The 17,079-nt window shown below is 44.4% G+C and overlaps 1 protein-coding gene across 3 annotated transcripts in view; it reads left to right on the top strand.

Moving 5' to 3' along the window:
- Positions 1–15,745, top strand: part of LOC118359427 (solute carrier family 12 member 5-like) — a 133,030-nt gene extending 117,285 nt beyond the window's left edge. The window contains exons 16-26 of one of the 3 annotated variants that reach the window (XM_052481923.1): positions 8,925–9,029; positions 9,279–9,447; positions 9,542–9,737; positions 9,848–10,017; positions 10,106–10,237; positions 10,356–10,463; positions 11,235–11,357; positions 14,244–14,437; positions 15,019–15,033; positions 15,131–15,264; positions 15,458–15,745. In XM_052481923.1, the coding sequence (XP_052337883.1) occupies positions 8,925–9,029; positions 9,279–9,447; positions 9,542–9,737; positions 9,848–10,017; positions 10,106–10,237; positions 10,356–10,463; positions 11,235–11,357; positions 14,244–14,437; positions 15,019–15,033; positions 15,131–15,264; positions 15,458–15,549 (1,438 nt within the window). In that variant the 3' untranslated portion in view covers positions 15,550–15,745. The remainder of the gene's footprint in view (positions 1–8,924; positions 9,030–9,278; positions 9,448–9,541; positions 9,738–9,847; positions 10,018–10,105; positions 10,238–10,355; positions 10,464–11,234; positions 11,358–14,243; positions 14,438–15,018; positions 15,034–15,130; positions 15,265–15,457) is intronic. The other 2 variants (XM_052481925.1, XM_052481924.1) reach the window with 2 other exon arrangements.
- Positions 15,746–17,079: the final 1,334 nt, after the last annotated feature.

Below are 17,079 nucleotides of genomic sequence, written 5' to 3'. Positions count from 1 at the left end.
GACTCTGTACAGGTACCCCCTGTATATAACCTCCACATTGACTCTGTACAGGTACCCCCTGTATATAGCCTCCACATTGACTCTGTACAGGTACCCCCTGTATATAACCTCCACATTGACTCTGTACAGGTACCCCTGTATATAACCTCCACATTGACTCTGTACAGGTACCCCCTGTATATAGCCTCCACATTGACTCTGTACAGGTACCCCTGTATATAGCCTCCACATTGACTCTGTACAGGTACCCCCTGTATATAGCCTCCACATTGACTCTGTACAGGTACCCCTGTATATAGCCTCCACATTGACTCTGTACAGGTACCCCCTGTATATAGCCTCCACATTGACTCTGTACAGGTACCCCTGTATATAGCCTCCACATTGACTCTGTACAGGTACCCCTGTATATAGCCTCCACATTGACTCTGTACAGGTACCCCTGTATATAGCCTCCACATTGACTCTGTACAGGTACCCCTGTATATAGCCTCCACATTGACTCTGTACAGGTACCCCCTGTATATAACCTCCACATTGACTCTGTACAGGTACCCCCTGTATATAACCTCCACATTGACTCTGTACAGGTACCCCCTGTATATAACCTCCACATTGACTCTGTACAGGTACCCCCTGTATATAGCCTCCACATTGACTCTGTACAGGTACCCCCTGTATATAGCCTCCACATTGACTCTGTACAGGTACCCCCTGTATATAACCTCCACATTGACTCTGTACAGGTACCCCTGTATATAACCTCCACATTGACTCTGTACAGGTACCCCCTGTATATAACCTCCACATTGACTCTGTACAGGTACCCCCTGTATATAGCCTCCACATTGACTCTGTACAGGTACCCCTGTATATAACCTCCACATTGACTCTGTACAGGTACCCCTGTATATAACCTCCACATTGACTCTGTACAGGTACCCCTGTATATAGCCTCCACATTGACTCTGTACAGGTACCCCATGTATATAGCCTCCACATTGACTCTGTACAGGTACCCCCTGTATATAGCCTCCACATTGACTCTGTACAGGTACCCCCTGTATATAGCCTCCACATTGACTCTGTACAGGTACCCCCTGTATATAGCCTCCACATTGACTCTGTACAGGTACCCCTGTATATAACCTCCACATTGACTCTGTACAGTACCCCCTGTATATAACCTCCACATTGACTCTGTACAGGTACCCCTGTATATAACCTCCACATTGACTCTGTACAGGTACCCCCTGTATATAACCTCCACATTGACTCTGTACAGGTACCCCTCCACATTGACTATATAACCTCCATATAGCCTCCACATTGACTCTGTACAGGTACCCCCTGTATATAGCCTCCACATTGACTCTGTACAGGTACCCCCTGTATATAACCTCCACATTGACTCTGTACAGGTACCCCCTGTATATAACCTCCACATTGACTCTGTACAGGTACCCCCTGTATATAGCCTCCACATTGACTCTGTACAGGTACCCCCTGTATATAGCCTCCACATTGACTCTGTACAGGTACCCCCTGTATATAACCTCCACATTGACTCTGTACAGGTACCCCCTGTATATAGCCTCCACATTGACTCTGTACAGGTACCCCCTGTATATAGCCTCCACATTGACTCTGTACAGGTACCCCTGTATATAACCTCCACATTGACTCTGTACAGGTACCCCCTGTATATAACCTCCACATTGACTCTGTACAGGTACCCCCTGTATATAACCTCCACATTGACTCTGTACAGGTACCCCCTGTATATAGCCTCCACATTGACTCTGTACAGGTACCCCATTTATATAGCCTCCACATTGACTCTGTACAGGTACCCCCTGTATATAGCCTCCACATTGACTCTGTACAGGTACCCCCTGTATATAGCCTCCACATTGACTCTGTACAGGTACCCCCTGTATATAGCCTCCACATTGACTCTGTACAGGTACCCCCTGTATATAGCCTCCACATTGACTCTGTACAGGTACCCCCTGTATATAACCTCCACATTGACTCTGTACAGGTACCCCCTGTATATAACCTCCACATTGACTCTGTACAGGTACCCCTGTATATAACCTCCACATTGACTCTGTACAGGTACCCCCTGTATATAGCCTCCACATTGACTCTGTACAGGTACCCCTGTATATAGCCTCCACATTGACTCTGTACAGGTACCCCCTGTATATAACCTCCACATTGACTCTGTACAGGTACCCCCTGTATATAACCTCCACATTGACTCTGTACAGGTACCCCTGTATATAGCCTCCACATTGACTCTGTACAGGTACCCCTGTATATAACCTCCACATTGACTCTGTACAGGTACCCCTGTATATAGCCTCCACATTGACTCTGTACAGGTACCCCCTGTATATAACCTCCACATTGACTCTGTACAGGTACCCCTGTATATAACCTCCACATTGACTCTGTACAGGTACCCCTGTATATAGCCTCCACATTGACTCTGTACAGGTACCCCTGTATATAGCCTCCACATTGACTCTGTACAGGTACCCCCTGTATATAACCTCCACATTGACTCTGTACAGGTACCCCCTGTATATAACCTCCACATTGACTCTGTACAGGTACCCCTGTATATAGCCTCCACATTGACTCTGTACAGGTACCCCTGTATATAGCCTCCACATTGACTCTGTACAGGTACCCCCTGTATATAACCTCCACATTGACTCTGTACAGGTACCCCTGTATATAACCTCCACATTGACTCTGTACAGGTACCCCTGTATATAACCTCCACATTGACTCTGTACAGGTACCCCATTTATATAGCCTCCACATTGACTCTGTACAGGTACCCCCTGTATATAGCCTCCACATTGACTCTGTACAGGTACCCCCTGTATATAGCCTCCACATTGACTCTGTACAGGTACCCCCTGTATATAGCCTCCACATTGACTCTGTACAGGTACCCCCTGTATATAGCCTCCACATTGACTCTGTACAGGTACCCCTGTATATAACCTCCACATTGACTCTGTACAGGTACCCCCTGTATATAACCTCCACATTGACTCTGTACAGGTACCCCCTGTATATAGCCTCCACATTGACTCTGTACAGGTACCCCCTGTATATAGCCTCCACATTGACTCTGTACAGGTACCCCCTGTATATAGCCTCCACATTGACTCTGTACAGGTACCCCCTTTATATAGCCTCCACATTGACTCTGTACAGGTACCCCCTGTATATAACCTCCACATTGACTCTGTACAGGTACCCCCTGTATATAACCTCCACATTGACTCTGTACAGGTACCCCCTGTATATAACCTCCACATTGACTCTGTACAGGTACCCCCTGTATATAGCCTCCACATTGACTCTGTACAGGTACCCCCTGTATATAGCCTCCACATTGACTCTGTACAGGTACCCCCTGTATATAACCTCCACATTGACTCTGTACAGGTACCCCCTGTATATAACCTCCACATTGACTCTGTACAGGTACCCCCTGTATATAGCCTCCACATTGACTCTGTACAGGTACCCCATGTATATAGCCTCCACATTGACTCTGTACAGGTACCCCCTGTATATAGCCTCCACATTGACTCTGTACAGGTACCCCCTGTATATAACCTCCACATTGACTCTGTACAGGTACCCCTGTATATAGCCTCCACATTGACTCTGTACAGGTACCCCCTTATATAGCCTCCACATTGACTCTGTACAGGTACCCCTGTATATAGCCTCCACATTGACTCTGTACAGGTACCCCCTGTATATAGCCTCCACATTGACTCTGTACAGGTACCCCCTGTATATAGCCTCCACATTGACTCTGTACAGGTACCCCCTGTATATAGCCTCCACATTGACTCTGTACAGGTACCCCTGTATATAGCCTCCACATTGACTCTGTACAGGTACCCCTGTATATAGCCTCCACATTGACTCTGTACAGGTACCCCCTGTATATAGCCTCCACATTGACTCTGTACAGGTACCCCTCCACATTGACTCTGTATATATATAGCCTCCACATTGACTCTGTACAGGTACCCCCTGTATATAACCTCCACATTGACTCTGTACAGGTACCCCCTGTATATAACCTCCACATTGACTCTGTACAGGTACCCCCTGTATATAGCCTCCACATTGACTCTGTACAGGTACCCCTGTATATAACCTCCACATTGACTCTGTACAGGTACCCCTGTATATAACCTCCACATTGACTCTGTACAGGTACCCCTGTATATAGCCTCCACATTGACTCTGTACAGGTACCCCCTGTATATAGCCTCCACATTGACTCTGTACAGGTACCCCTGATATAGCTCCACATGACTCTGTACAGGTACCCCCTGTATATAACCTCCACATTGACTCTGTACAGGTACCCCCTGTATATAGCCTCCACATTGACTCTGTACAGGTACCCCCTGTATATAGCCTCCACATTGACTCTGTACAGGTACCCCCTGTATATAACCTCCACATTGACTCTGTACAGGTACCCCTGTATATAGCCTCCACATTGACTCTGTACAGGTACCCCTGTATATAGCCTCCACATTGACTCTGTACAGGTACCCCTGTATATAGCCTCCACATTGACTCTGTACAGGTACCCCTGTATATAACCTCCACATTGACTCTGTACAGGTACCCCTGTATATAGCCTCCACATTGACTCTGTACAGGTACCCCCTGTATATAGCCTCCACATTGATTGACTCTGTATATAGGACTCTGTACAGGTACCCCTGTATATAGCCTCCACATTGACTCTGTACAGGTACCCCTGTATATAGCCTCCACATTGACTCTGTACAGGTACCCCTGTATATAGCCTCCACATTGACTCTGTACAGGTACCCCCTGTATATAACCTCCACATTGACTCTGTACAGGTACCCCCTGTATATAGCCTCCACATTGACTCTGTACAGGTACCCCCTGTATATAACCTCCACATTGACTCTGTACAGGTACCCCCTGTATATAGCCTCCACATTGACTCTGTACAGGTACCCCCTGTATATAACCTCCACATTGACTCTGTACAGGTACCCCCTGTATATAACCTCCACATTGACTCTGTACAGGTACCCCCTGTATATAGCCTCCACATTGACTCTGTACAGGTACCCCCTGTATATAGCCTCCACATTGACTCTGTACAGGTACCCCCTGTATATAGCCTCCACATTGACTCTGTACAGGTACCCCCTGTATATAGCCTCCACATTGACTCTGTACAGGTACCCCATGTATATAGCCTCCACATTGACTCTGTACAGGTACCCCCTGTATATAGCCTCCACATTGACTCTGTACAGGTACCCCCTGTATATAGCCTCCACATTGACTCTGTACAGGTACCCCTGTATATAGCCTCCACATTGACTCTGTACAGGTACCCCCTGTATATAGCCCCACATTGACTCTGTACAGGTACCCCCTGTATATAGCCTCCACATTGACTCTGTACAGGTACCCCTGTATATAGCCTCCACATTGACTCTGTACAGGTACCCCCTGTATATAACCTCCACATTGACTCTGTACAGGTACCCCCTGTATATAGCCTCCACATTGACTCTGTACAGGTACCCCTGTATATAGCCTCCACATTGACTCTGTACAGGTACCCCCTGTATATAGCCTCCACATTGACTCTGTACAGGTACCCCCTGTATATAACCTCCACATTGACTCTGTACAGGTCTGTACATAACCTCCACATTGACTCTGTACAGGTACCCCTGTATATAGCCTCCACATTGACTCTGTACAGGTACCCCCTGTATATAGCCTCCACATTGACTCTGTACAGGTACCCCTGTATATAACCTCCACATTGACTCTGTACAGGTACCCCTGTATATAACCTCCACATTGACTCTGTACAGGTACCCCTGTATATAACCTCCACATTGACTCTGTACAGGTACCCCTGTATATAGACATTGACTCTGTACAGGTACCCCTGTATATAGCCTCCACATTGACTCTGTACAGGTACCCCCTGTATATAGCCTCCACATTGACTCTGTACAGGTACCCCTGTATATAGCCTCCACATTGACTCTGTACAGGTACCCCCTGTATATAGCCTCCACATTGACTCTGTACAGGTACCCCCTCCACATTGACTCTGTATACCCCTGTATATAGCCTCCACATTGACTCTGTACAGGTACCCCTGTATATAGCCTCCACATTGACTCTGTACAGGTACCCCTGTATATAACCTCCACATTGACTCTGTACAGGTACCCCCTGTATATAGCCTCCACATTGACTCTGTACAGGTACCCCCTGTATATAGCCTCCACATTGACTCTGTACAGGTACCCCTGTATATAGCCTCCACATTGACTCTGTACAGGTACCCCTGTATATAGCCTCCACATTGACTCTGTACAGGTACCCCTGTATATAGCCTCCACATTGACTCTGTACAGGTACCCCCTGTATATAGCCTCCACATTGACTCTGTACAGGTCTGTACAGGTACCCCTGTATATAGCCTCCACATTGACTCTGTACAGGTACCCCTGTATATAGCCTCCACATTGACTCTGTACAGGTACCCCCTGTATATAGCCTCCACATTGACTCTGTACAGGTACCCCCTGTATATAGCCTCCACATTGACTCTGTACAGGTACCCCTGTATATAGCCTCCACATTGACTCTGTACAGGTACCCCCTGTATATAACCTCCACATTGACTCTGTACAGGTACCCCTGTATATAACCTCCACATTGACTCTGTACAGGTACCCCCTGTATATAACCTCCACATTGACTCTGTACAGGTACCCCTGTATATAGCCTCCACATTGACTCTGTACAGGTACCCCCTGTATATAGCCTCCACATTGACTCTGTACAGGTACCCCCTGTATATAACCTCCACATTGACTCTGTACAGGTACCTCCTGTATATAGCCTCCACATTGACTCTGTACAGGTACCCCCTGTATATAGCCTCCACATTGACTCTGTACAGGTACCCCCTGTATATAGCCTCCACATTGACTCTGTACAGGTACCCCATTTATATAGCCTCCACATTGACTCTGTACAGGTACCCCATTTATATAGCCTCCACATTGACTCTGTACAGGTACCCCATTTATATAGCCTCCACATTGACTCTGTACAGGTACCCCCTGTATATAGCCCCGCTGTTGTTATTTAATGCTGCTCTTTAATTACTTGTTATTCTTATCTCTCTTATTTTCATAAAACTGCATTGTTGGTTAAGGGCTTGTAAAGTAAGCATTTCACTGTAAGGTCTACACTGGTTGTATTTGACACAACCTTTCAGTGACATAACAACTTTCCAAAATGTAGCTGGTTTCCCTGTGCATTCAAATAGTGTATTATCATAATAATCCGATTTTGCTTTTTTAACTATTTTTATACACACCGATTTCTCAATCGCCTGAAAGACTGCCAGTCTGGGCCCGAGTCTGTGAATCTAGCTTTCGCCCAGGCTATGTATGACTTCAGATAGCTCAGGACTGAACCAAGGGCAAGACCTATTTTTTTAATTCTCAGTTTTTTAAAGGGAGCATGTTTATCTGCAATACAGTTGAAAACATTTGAGAAGGGGTTCAGAGCCAACTCTGGGTCAGGTATAGATGCAATACAATCAAAGTCACCAAAATAAAGATCACAAAAAAAGGCCTGTTCATTAAAAAAAATGTATTCCTCTTTGGATCTAGTCATCCATATATCTTTGACACATACAATGGGACAGGGGTCACTAATATCCAAAGAAAATAACCCACTCCCAGCATATTACTCTGGAGTATTTGTAAATATGACGTCAATCAAAGTTCGTAGGGTCCTTTAAGTTTGGACGAGTAGGCTTTGTCATCAGCTGGCACAAATTTAGATTAGTACAAAAATAATTTAAACAGTCAGTCAGCATCCTGCATTCCACATGCAAGATTAAAATCTCCTGCTACACCTCTAGTAAATATTGCAATTAAATCAGTGAGTTTGTTTAGTACACACTTCTTGGTGGAGGGTGGACGATAGGTTCACATGGCTGTTATTTTTTGGTTTGAACCCAACTAAAGACTTAAAGCCAAAAATTCAAATTGTTAAGGACTGGTGGTATCCTTTAACAGAGACAAAGAAAGAAGATTATTTGTGTAAATTGTAATACCACCACCTTTACCTTTCCTATCAGCCCTAAACACATTTTAACCAGAGTTTTATCAGTTAACCAAGTTTCAGATCAAATAAAAATATCAGGGTCTGCCTGAGAGGTCCACATCCTTACATGATCCATTTTAGGTAATAAACTATGCATGTTAAGTTGTTAAAATGTCAAACCTTTTCTGCATTTAAAATCAGTTTCAATACAAGTCAGATTGCTTTGAGATTTCAGAGCAACAGGAGACTCAAAGATTGGATTATACGTATTAGGAAAAGAAAACAAAGTAGGAATAGCAGTTACATTTCTCCAGTTAGCACCATTTGGCATGTCACCACTTTCAGACACAACATGTGGAACTCTCACAGTGACCAAAGAGGAGATGATAAAATCTGACTTACATGTAATGCTAATATTGTCCTCACATATATATATATATATGTGGAAAAAAGTGTGAAACAAATCAAAATATATTTAATATTTGAGATTCTTCAAAGTAGCCACCCTTTGCCTTTATAACAGCTTTCCACACTCTTGGCATTAAAAAATATATGTGAATGAAATATAAATCAAACTGGAGATTTTGAAATACAATGGTTAAACACTGTTGGGATGTTCTCATGTTCACACTCACAGGCTATTAAACACACATACTAAGCATCAGTGAAAATGTCAGTTCATTGATGGTTAATTGGCTCTAACTCTGCTCGGTGTTGTGTGACAGGGCAGAGAAGGAGTGGGGAGATGGTATACGTGGCATCTCACTCAGCGCTGCTCGCTTCGCCCTCATGAGGCTGGAGGAGGGACCGCCTCACACCAAGAACTGGAGGTCAGTGAGTCACAGAGAGGGGTACTCACAACTACAAGATAAACTTATATTATTCCACAAGCTTTAGTCATCATCTGTACGATACTGAACTCAAGGGAAATGTATTTGATTATATTGAGATTTGCTATTGATATTTGCTATTCATTAATTTTTTTTAAATACATTATTTTATGATATTTCTGCCGGTTTCCAGCTTTAGTCTCTCTGTAAATCTGAATGTGACTGATTGTTGATATTCTTGCTGGTTAGGCCTCAGATTATGGTTCTGGTGAGCATGGATTCAGAACAAAATGTGGAGCAGCCCCGTCTGCTGTCCCTGACCAATCAGCTGAAAGCAGGAAAAGGTCTTACCATCGTGGGTACCTCAGTGGTGGGCACCTTCCTCAACAACCATGCAGAGGCCCAGAAGGCAGATCAGGTTCGTACTGTCTGAGAGACACACACAGAAAAAGTGATGAATAATTTATGAATCATTTATAACACCCTGGTCTCTCTTCCACTGTGTGCTCCAGTCTCTGAGGAAGCTGATGGAGACAGAGAAGGTGAAGGGTTTCTCCCAGGTGGTGATCTCCTCCAACCTGAGGGATGGGACCTCCCACCTGATCCAGGTCGGTGGGCTGGGAGGCCTGAAGCACAACACTGTGCTGGTCAGCTGGCCACGCACCTGGAAACAGGCAGAGGACACCCTGCGCTTCAGGAACTTCATCGGTGAGTTAGAGGTGGTCAGATGACAGGTTTTTCACTATGCTAAGAATGCTTTGGGAAGGTTTTGTGTGTTATCATCATCATATCCTAACTCATGTTCAACACCTCTGCAGAGGTGGTTAGGGAGACAACTGCAGCAAGCATGGCTCTGCTGGTCCCTAAAAACATCGCTGCCTACCCGTCGAACGGAGAACGCTTCACTGAAGGCCACATTGACGTGTGGTGGATCGTCCATGATGGAGGCATGCTGATGCTGCTGCCCTTCCTTCTCCGCCAGCACAAGGTGGGATCCCATTTTGGGGATTTGGAGAGAACATGTTTTTCAGTGTTTGTTATTCAGCAATCAGCCATAGACGTTCTTGTGTTGACAGGTTTGGAGGAAGTGTAAGATGCGCATCTTCACCGTGGCCCAAATGGACGACAACAGCATCCAGATGAAGAAAGACCTGATCACCTTCCTGTATCACCTGCGTATCGATGCTGAGGTCGAGGTGGTGGAAATGGTGAGACAAAACCATGTTATATGTTTTTAACATATGTAAGGTGATGTATTGGTGAGAGCAATGGCAGTTCAGTCAAATCATGTGCATTGATACAGTATGTTTTAACACCCCTTTTTAGCATGACAGTGACATCTCAGCCTATACGTATGAGAAGACCCTGGTGATGGAGCAGCGCTCCCAGATCCTCAAACAGATGCACCTCACCAAAAATGAGATGGAGAGAGAAGTAAGCCCTGACACCTCCCTCCTCTAATGTATAACTCATACATAGGGAACTGACTATGATTTCATATTACCAGTGTGGTTGTTAGCAATCACCAAACAAAGCCAAAGTGGCCAAAAGAAAGATCCTATGGTTTATCTAACCCCTTTTAGTACCACTTGTGTTGAATAAACCAATGACCTTACAGATTATCTGAAGGTTTTTTAGTTCACCTCTACCTTGTTATTTGTATTCAGCCAGCCATCATCACTCACTGATTTTGAAATGTAGGCAACAGGGCAAGGCAACAGGGCAAGGCAACAGGGCAAGGCAACAGGGCAAGGCAACAGGGCAAGGCAACAGGGGAATGATTATAATTACTGAGCTAGGTTTAAAATGCAATCTCTGTGTCTGCACTTGCCCGGACTGATCTATCTCATTAATCAAGAACGCAGACTGAACAATATTAACATCAGATAAGATAAAGTGTGAGGACTTACAGAACAACCTGTGTGCTCTAACAATGACTATTCCACTTCAAAAACAAGTATTCATTCTATAATGTCATGCATGTAAAAAAAAAAAGATAAATACAGAAAAACACATTATACAGAACATAAGCATCAAATCTGGCTTTGCGTTGAGCTATCCACCCCTCCAGTTATAATCTGTCAAGTATTGACACATTGCTTCTCTGTGATTTGTTGTACCAGTAACTTACATATCTCAACTCGAAGTCTCCTGTTTGAACTCTTTGTCTTTCTTTAAAACCTCTTGCTGCTTTGATTTCCACAGATCCAGAGCATCACTGATTCATCCCGTGGTTCTATCCGTCGTAAGAACCCGTCTAACTTGCAGTCTCAGCAGAGCAGTGAGGAGCCGGCAGGAGTCAGCGTGGAGGAGAAACCAGAGGAGGAGGTACAGAAGTGTGCTCACACCTAACTCTCTGATCAACCTTTGTACTATGTGTAAAGGATGCCACACTGCTTGCTTAACGAGCACCGATTCTTCCTGATTTGGCTCACACCGAGGCTCCAACCAAGGACCTGTGCATTGGTAGCGCACGTGACCGCCCTCCTCAAGCATCTTACCAGTCAGCGTCACGTGAAAAGCTAGCTATTCTCTGACATAAGTGGGGACAGTTCAGGCTGAGGAGTAAGTTTCACACATCCCCATGTGCTACATTCACACCTAGAACTTACTCAACATTGATCCCAGTGTTGAGCTGAGCGCAACTGTAGATCCGAGTCACTAGGCACCACTGTAATGGGCATCACGCTACTTGCTTAGCTAGTACCACATCCTACTGATTCAGCTCACACTGAGCCTCAAACCCAGGACTTGTGCCTTGCTTGCAGACGTGACCACCCCTCCTAAAGCGTCTTACCAGTCAGCACCACATGAAAAGCTAGCTATTCTCTGGCATAATTGGGGACACTTCACACTTCAGGCTGAGGAGTAAGTTTCACACATCCCCATGTGCTACTCTTTCTGTCCTTCATTCTGCTGTGTTTAAATGATTCTATTTTTCACCATCTCTCTCATCCACTGCATTTTTTTCTTTGTTCTGTCTATCCTCTGTCAACTCTAGGCCTACTGCCTTACCTCATCCTCTGTCAACTCTAGGCCTACTGCCTTACCTCATCCTCTGTCAACTCTAGGCCTACTGCCTTACCTCATCCTCTGTCAACTCTAGGCCTACTGCCTTACCTCATCCTCTGTCAACTCTAGGCCTACTGCCTTACCTCATCCTCTGTCAACTCTAGGCCTACTGCCTTACCTCATCCTCTGTCAACTCTAGGCCTACTGCCTTACCTCATCCTCTGTCAACTCTAGGCCTGCTGCCTTACCTCATCCTCTGTCAACTCTAGGCCTACTGCCTTACCTCATCCTCTGTCAACTCTAGGCCTACTGCCTTACCTCATCCTCTGTCAACTCTAAGCCTGCTGCCTTACCTCATCCAAATCAAATCAAATCAAATGTTATTTGTCACATACACATGGTTAGCAGATGTTAATGCGAGTGTAGCGAAATGCTTGTGCTTCTAGTTCCGACAATGCAGTGATAACCAACAAGTAATCTAACTAACAATTCCAAAACTACTGTCTTATACACAGTGTAAGGGGATAAAGAATATGTACATAAGGATATATGAATGAGTGATGGTACAGAGCAGCATACAGTAGATGGTATCGAGTACAGTATATACATATGAGATGAGTATGTAGACAAAGTAAACAAAGTGGCATAGTTAAAGTGGCTAGTTATACATGTATTACATAAGGATGCAGTCGATGATGTAGAGTACAGTATATACGTATGCATATGAGATGAATAATGTAGGGTAAGTAACATTATATAAGGTAGCATTGTTTAAAGTGGCTAGTGATATATTTACATCATTTCCCATCAATTCCCATTATTAAAGTGGCTGGAGTTGGGTCAGTGTCAATGACAGTGTGTTGGCAGCAGATTATAATCACAGCCGTATATATCCCCCCCCAAGCAGACACATCGTTGGCTCTGAATAAACTTTATTTAACTCTTTGCAAACTGGAAACCATTTATCCGGAGGCTGCATTCATTGTAGCTGGGGATTTTAACAAAGCTAATCTGAAAACAAGACTCCCTAAATTTTATCAGCATATCGATTGCGCAACCAGGGCTGGCAAAACCTTGGATCACTGTTACTCCAACTTCCGCGACGCATATAAGGCCCTGCCCCGCCCCCCTTTCGGAAAAGCTGACCACGACTCCATTTTGCTGATCCCTGCCTACAGGCAGAAACTAAAACAAGAGGCTCCCACTCTGAGGTCTGTCCAACGCTGGTCAGACCAAGCTGACTCCACACTCCAAGACTGCTTCCATCACGTGGACTGGGACATGTTTCGTATTGCGTCAGATAAAAATATTGACGAATACGCTGATTCGGTGTGCGAGTTCATTAGAACGTGCGTCGAAGATGTCGTTCCCATAGCAACGATAAAAACATTCCCTAACCAGAAACCGTGGATTGATGGCAGCATTCGCGTGAAACTGAAAGCGGGAACCACTGCTTTTAATCAGGGCAAGGTGTCTGGTAACATGTCCGAATATAAACAATGCAGCTATTCCCTCCGCAAGGCTATTAAACAAGCTAAGCGTCAGTACAGAGACAAAGTGGAATCTCAATTCAATGGCTCAGACACAAGAGGCATGTGGCAGGGTCTACAGTCAATCACGGACTACAAGAAGAAACCCAGCCCAGTCACGGACCAGGATGTCTTGCTCCCAGGCAGACTAAATAACTTTTTTGCCCGCTTTGAGGACAATACAGTGCCACTGACACGGCCTGCAACGAAAACATGCGGTCTCTCCTTCACTGCAGCCGAGGTGAGTAAGACATTTAAACGTGTTAACCCTCGCAAGGCTGCAGGCCCAGACGGCATCCCCAGCCGCACCCTCAGAGCAACTCTAGGCCTACTGCCTTACCTCATCCTCTGTCAACTCTAGGCCTGCTGCCTTACCTCATCCTCTGTCAAACTCTAGGCCTACTGCCTTACCTCATCCTCTGTCAAAATTCAAATTCTCTCACTTTGACATTGTTCTATGGCGTGTAGCATTTTAAGGGGACCTTTTCCTCTACAGCATAAAGAAGGGATATGACAGAACAGAATCTTACCTAGTTTCTTTGTTACAGTGCCCCAATTGTGCTTTCAACTCACCGCCCAGTGGTGGTTTGGTGTTTATATTGCGTCACATCAACTGACAGATCTCTTTCTTTCCTTCACCCTGTCACGTTGTTGTGTGGTGTCCCTCTCTTAGTCTGTGGCTGTCTCCCGCCCTAAACAGGTGCAGCTGATCCACAATAAGAACCCCACGTCCCCCACCACGCCCGCAGGGAGCGCTGCCACCCCCGGGTCGGAGGTGCAGATGACCTGGACAGACAAGGCTGAGACCCAGGCTGCAGCAGGCCACCCAGAGCAGGGCGGGGTCAAAGACATCTTCAACATGAAGCCGTGAGTCTGCTGTCACTTTGACTTTCAATCACGTGTCCGAAGGCTTGTGTGGACTACTCTCTTAGGGAAAAAAGGTGCTATCTAGAACCTTTAAAGGTTCTTCGGCTGTCCCCATAGGAGAGCCCTTTGAACAACCACTTTTGGTTTCAGATAGAACCCTTTTGGTTCCATGTAGAACCATCTCTTTCAACAGAGGGTTCTACCTGGAACCAAAAAGTGTTCTATCTGGAACCAACGAGGGTTCTCCTTTGGGGACAGCCGAAGAATGCTTTTGGAACACTTTTTTCTGGGAGTGTATTCCTAAACCGTGTTAAATGCGGAAGACACATTTCAGTTGAATGCATTCAGTTGTACAGCTGACTAGGTATCCCCCTTTCCCTTTAAAGTAAATAGAAAATAAGGTCAAAGTATTTATAGGTTGTTACTGTTGGGGGGTGGCAGTTGTTATAAGCTAGTTTCAGAAGTAATACCACAAAGGTTTGAAAGGCTTTGAGTGTCATCCGCACAACACAACTTCTCAATGTAAGTTCAGTGTTGTAAAGATCTCTGCATTGTCATTCTCTTCTTAACACATGCTGCAGGGAGTGGGAGAGCCTGTAAGTATTATATTAGCAGGATGTTTAAATGTTTTCCATGCATGTTGTGAAATAGCAGTAATGATGCAACATGCATTCTGTAACCTATTCCCATCAGGAACCAGTCCAACGTGAGGCGCATGCACACAGCGCTGAGGCTCAATGAGGTCATCATGAAGAAGTCCAAGGAGGCCAAGCTAGTGCTGCTCAACATGCCTGGACCACCCAAGAACCGCATGGGAGAGGAAAACTGTATCCTATCATATCTTTGTCATAGATATGTTATATTATAGACTTCTGTATTTTATAGTACTATAACAATACGTAGCTTCTACTGTCATAAGGGTAAGTGAAACCAAGGGGCTCAACAGGATAGCTAGCATGAATAGGCTACAAAAGCCAGATGTGAAAACTTGCTTATTCCTTAACTCTAATCCTTTCTCAGATATGGAGTTCCTGGAAGTCCTCACCGAGGGTCTCAACCGGGTCCTCCTAGTACGTGGTGGTGGACGCGAGGTCATCACCATCTACTCCTGAGAGACCTCAAATCAAATCCACACCCCTTCACCTTGCATCTTAATGGTTTATGGCCCCTGCTTCCACTCCCCCTGCATCTTTACTTCAGTCACATCCCTCACATCCCACCAACACCCCTCCCCACACACACACATACCCACATACACATAAACCCGTCCCAAAACATATCAGCTCACTTTGCACTACGTAGTTAGTACCCCCCTTTACTCTCAATCACCTCTACCAGCATAATGTCTGCTCATCTCATCATCTAGAAAGCTGTGGCATCAAACCTGTTTAGGTTCTTCAATGGCTATCAGATCACTAGATGTCAAATGGCACATGAGTTTCTTCTTATACAGAGGAGTGGACATATTCAAAAGACAAATTATTCCCCAAACTAGAGGTCAGATGTTTTTGTTGTGTTTGTCCTTGTGTTTTATTTGATCTGTCTGTCAATCGTGTTGCTTTTCTTCTTATTTTTCTAGGGATGTGGGTTACTTGCAAGAGAAGGATGGATATATTCTCATTGCTGGTCTATTTCATGTTTTACTTTTTTTAAATGTATGCATTCATTTATTTAGAGAATACAGTTAATGTTTTTTGTTGTGCATTTGGTTGTTTTATGTTATGTACGATATGATGTGTTGAAATCATTGAGGGAAGAGGGTGGGTCGAGTATTCATCAGTCATCAGCATCATGTCTTCCTATGGGTTGTCACCTTGAGGACACCTGAGCAGCAGTGAAGTATATTACAGTCGGAAGGAAGGAGAGAGGAATAGCGTTCATACCAGTCAGTTCACAGGCGGTATTTGAAATGTACTTAATGAATTGAATATATTTAATTTGTCATTGAATTGACTCAATTATGATGGAGTTGGTGTTGATCACAACCCTGGCTTTTTATACTGTGATACTGTGAAGAAAACAGTACAATGAGATATTTGAGTTGTTTAGAGACACATCATGACCTCAACCTTTGACCCCCCCCCCCCCAAAAAAGCTGATTACTGTAAATAGTGTCCTTTGTCCAATCATTTAATATATATTACTACTAGCTATACCTAGAGTGCTGACAAGACTTTTAGGTGGCATAAACTATTGTTATACCAGTGATAGGACTGTAAGAAGAAACCGTGAAAAATATATTGATATAACATAGATAATAATTGCAAGAAACTACTGTGTTATAATCTAAAACAAAATTATATTTGTTTAATACTATCATACCAAATGGCAAACATTTCAATATTTTACCATGTAGTAGTTTACATTAGAAAATGTGAATTGCTCATTTAGAGACACTCAGAAAACTATGTTTGTGATATATTTTTAGTAAATACATCTGTTTTTCTTCATCATGATTTGGTTTACACTAATTCCAGTCTAGAAATGTGAATTCTATAATTCTTGCCAAATACAAACATACAAATTGTGCCATATGAAAATAAATAACTTTTTGATACAAACCTCTTTTTAGTACCAAGGCAAAACTGTGTATTGAATTGACTATGTGTAAGGTGGAATTTAGCAGTGAAATTACAACTGGT

The sequence above is a fragment of the Oncorhynchus keta genome, chromosome 27, assembly GCF_023373465.1.
Source record: "Oncorhynchus keta strain PuntledgeMale-10-30-2019 chromosome 27, Oket_V2, whole genome shotgun sequence".
Taxonomy (NCBI): domain Eukaryota; kingdom Metazoa; phylum Chordata; class Actinopteri; order Salmoniformes; family Salmonidae; genus Oncorhynchus; species Oncorhynchus keta.
Note: the sequence above shows the minus strand (reverse complement) of the source record. Positions and strands in the feature narration are given on the sequence as shown.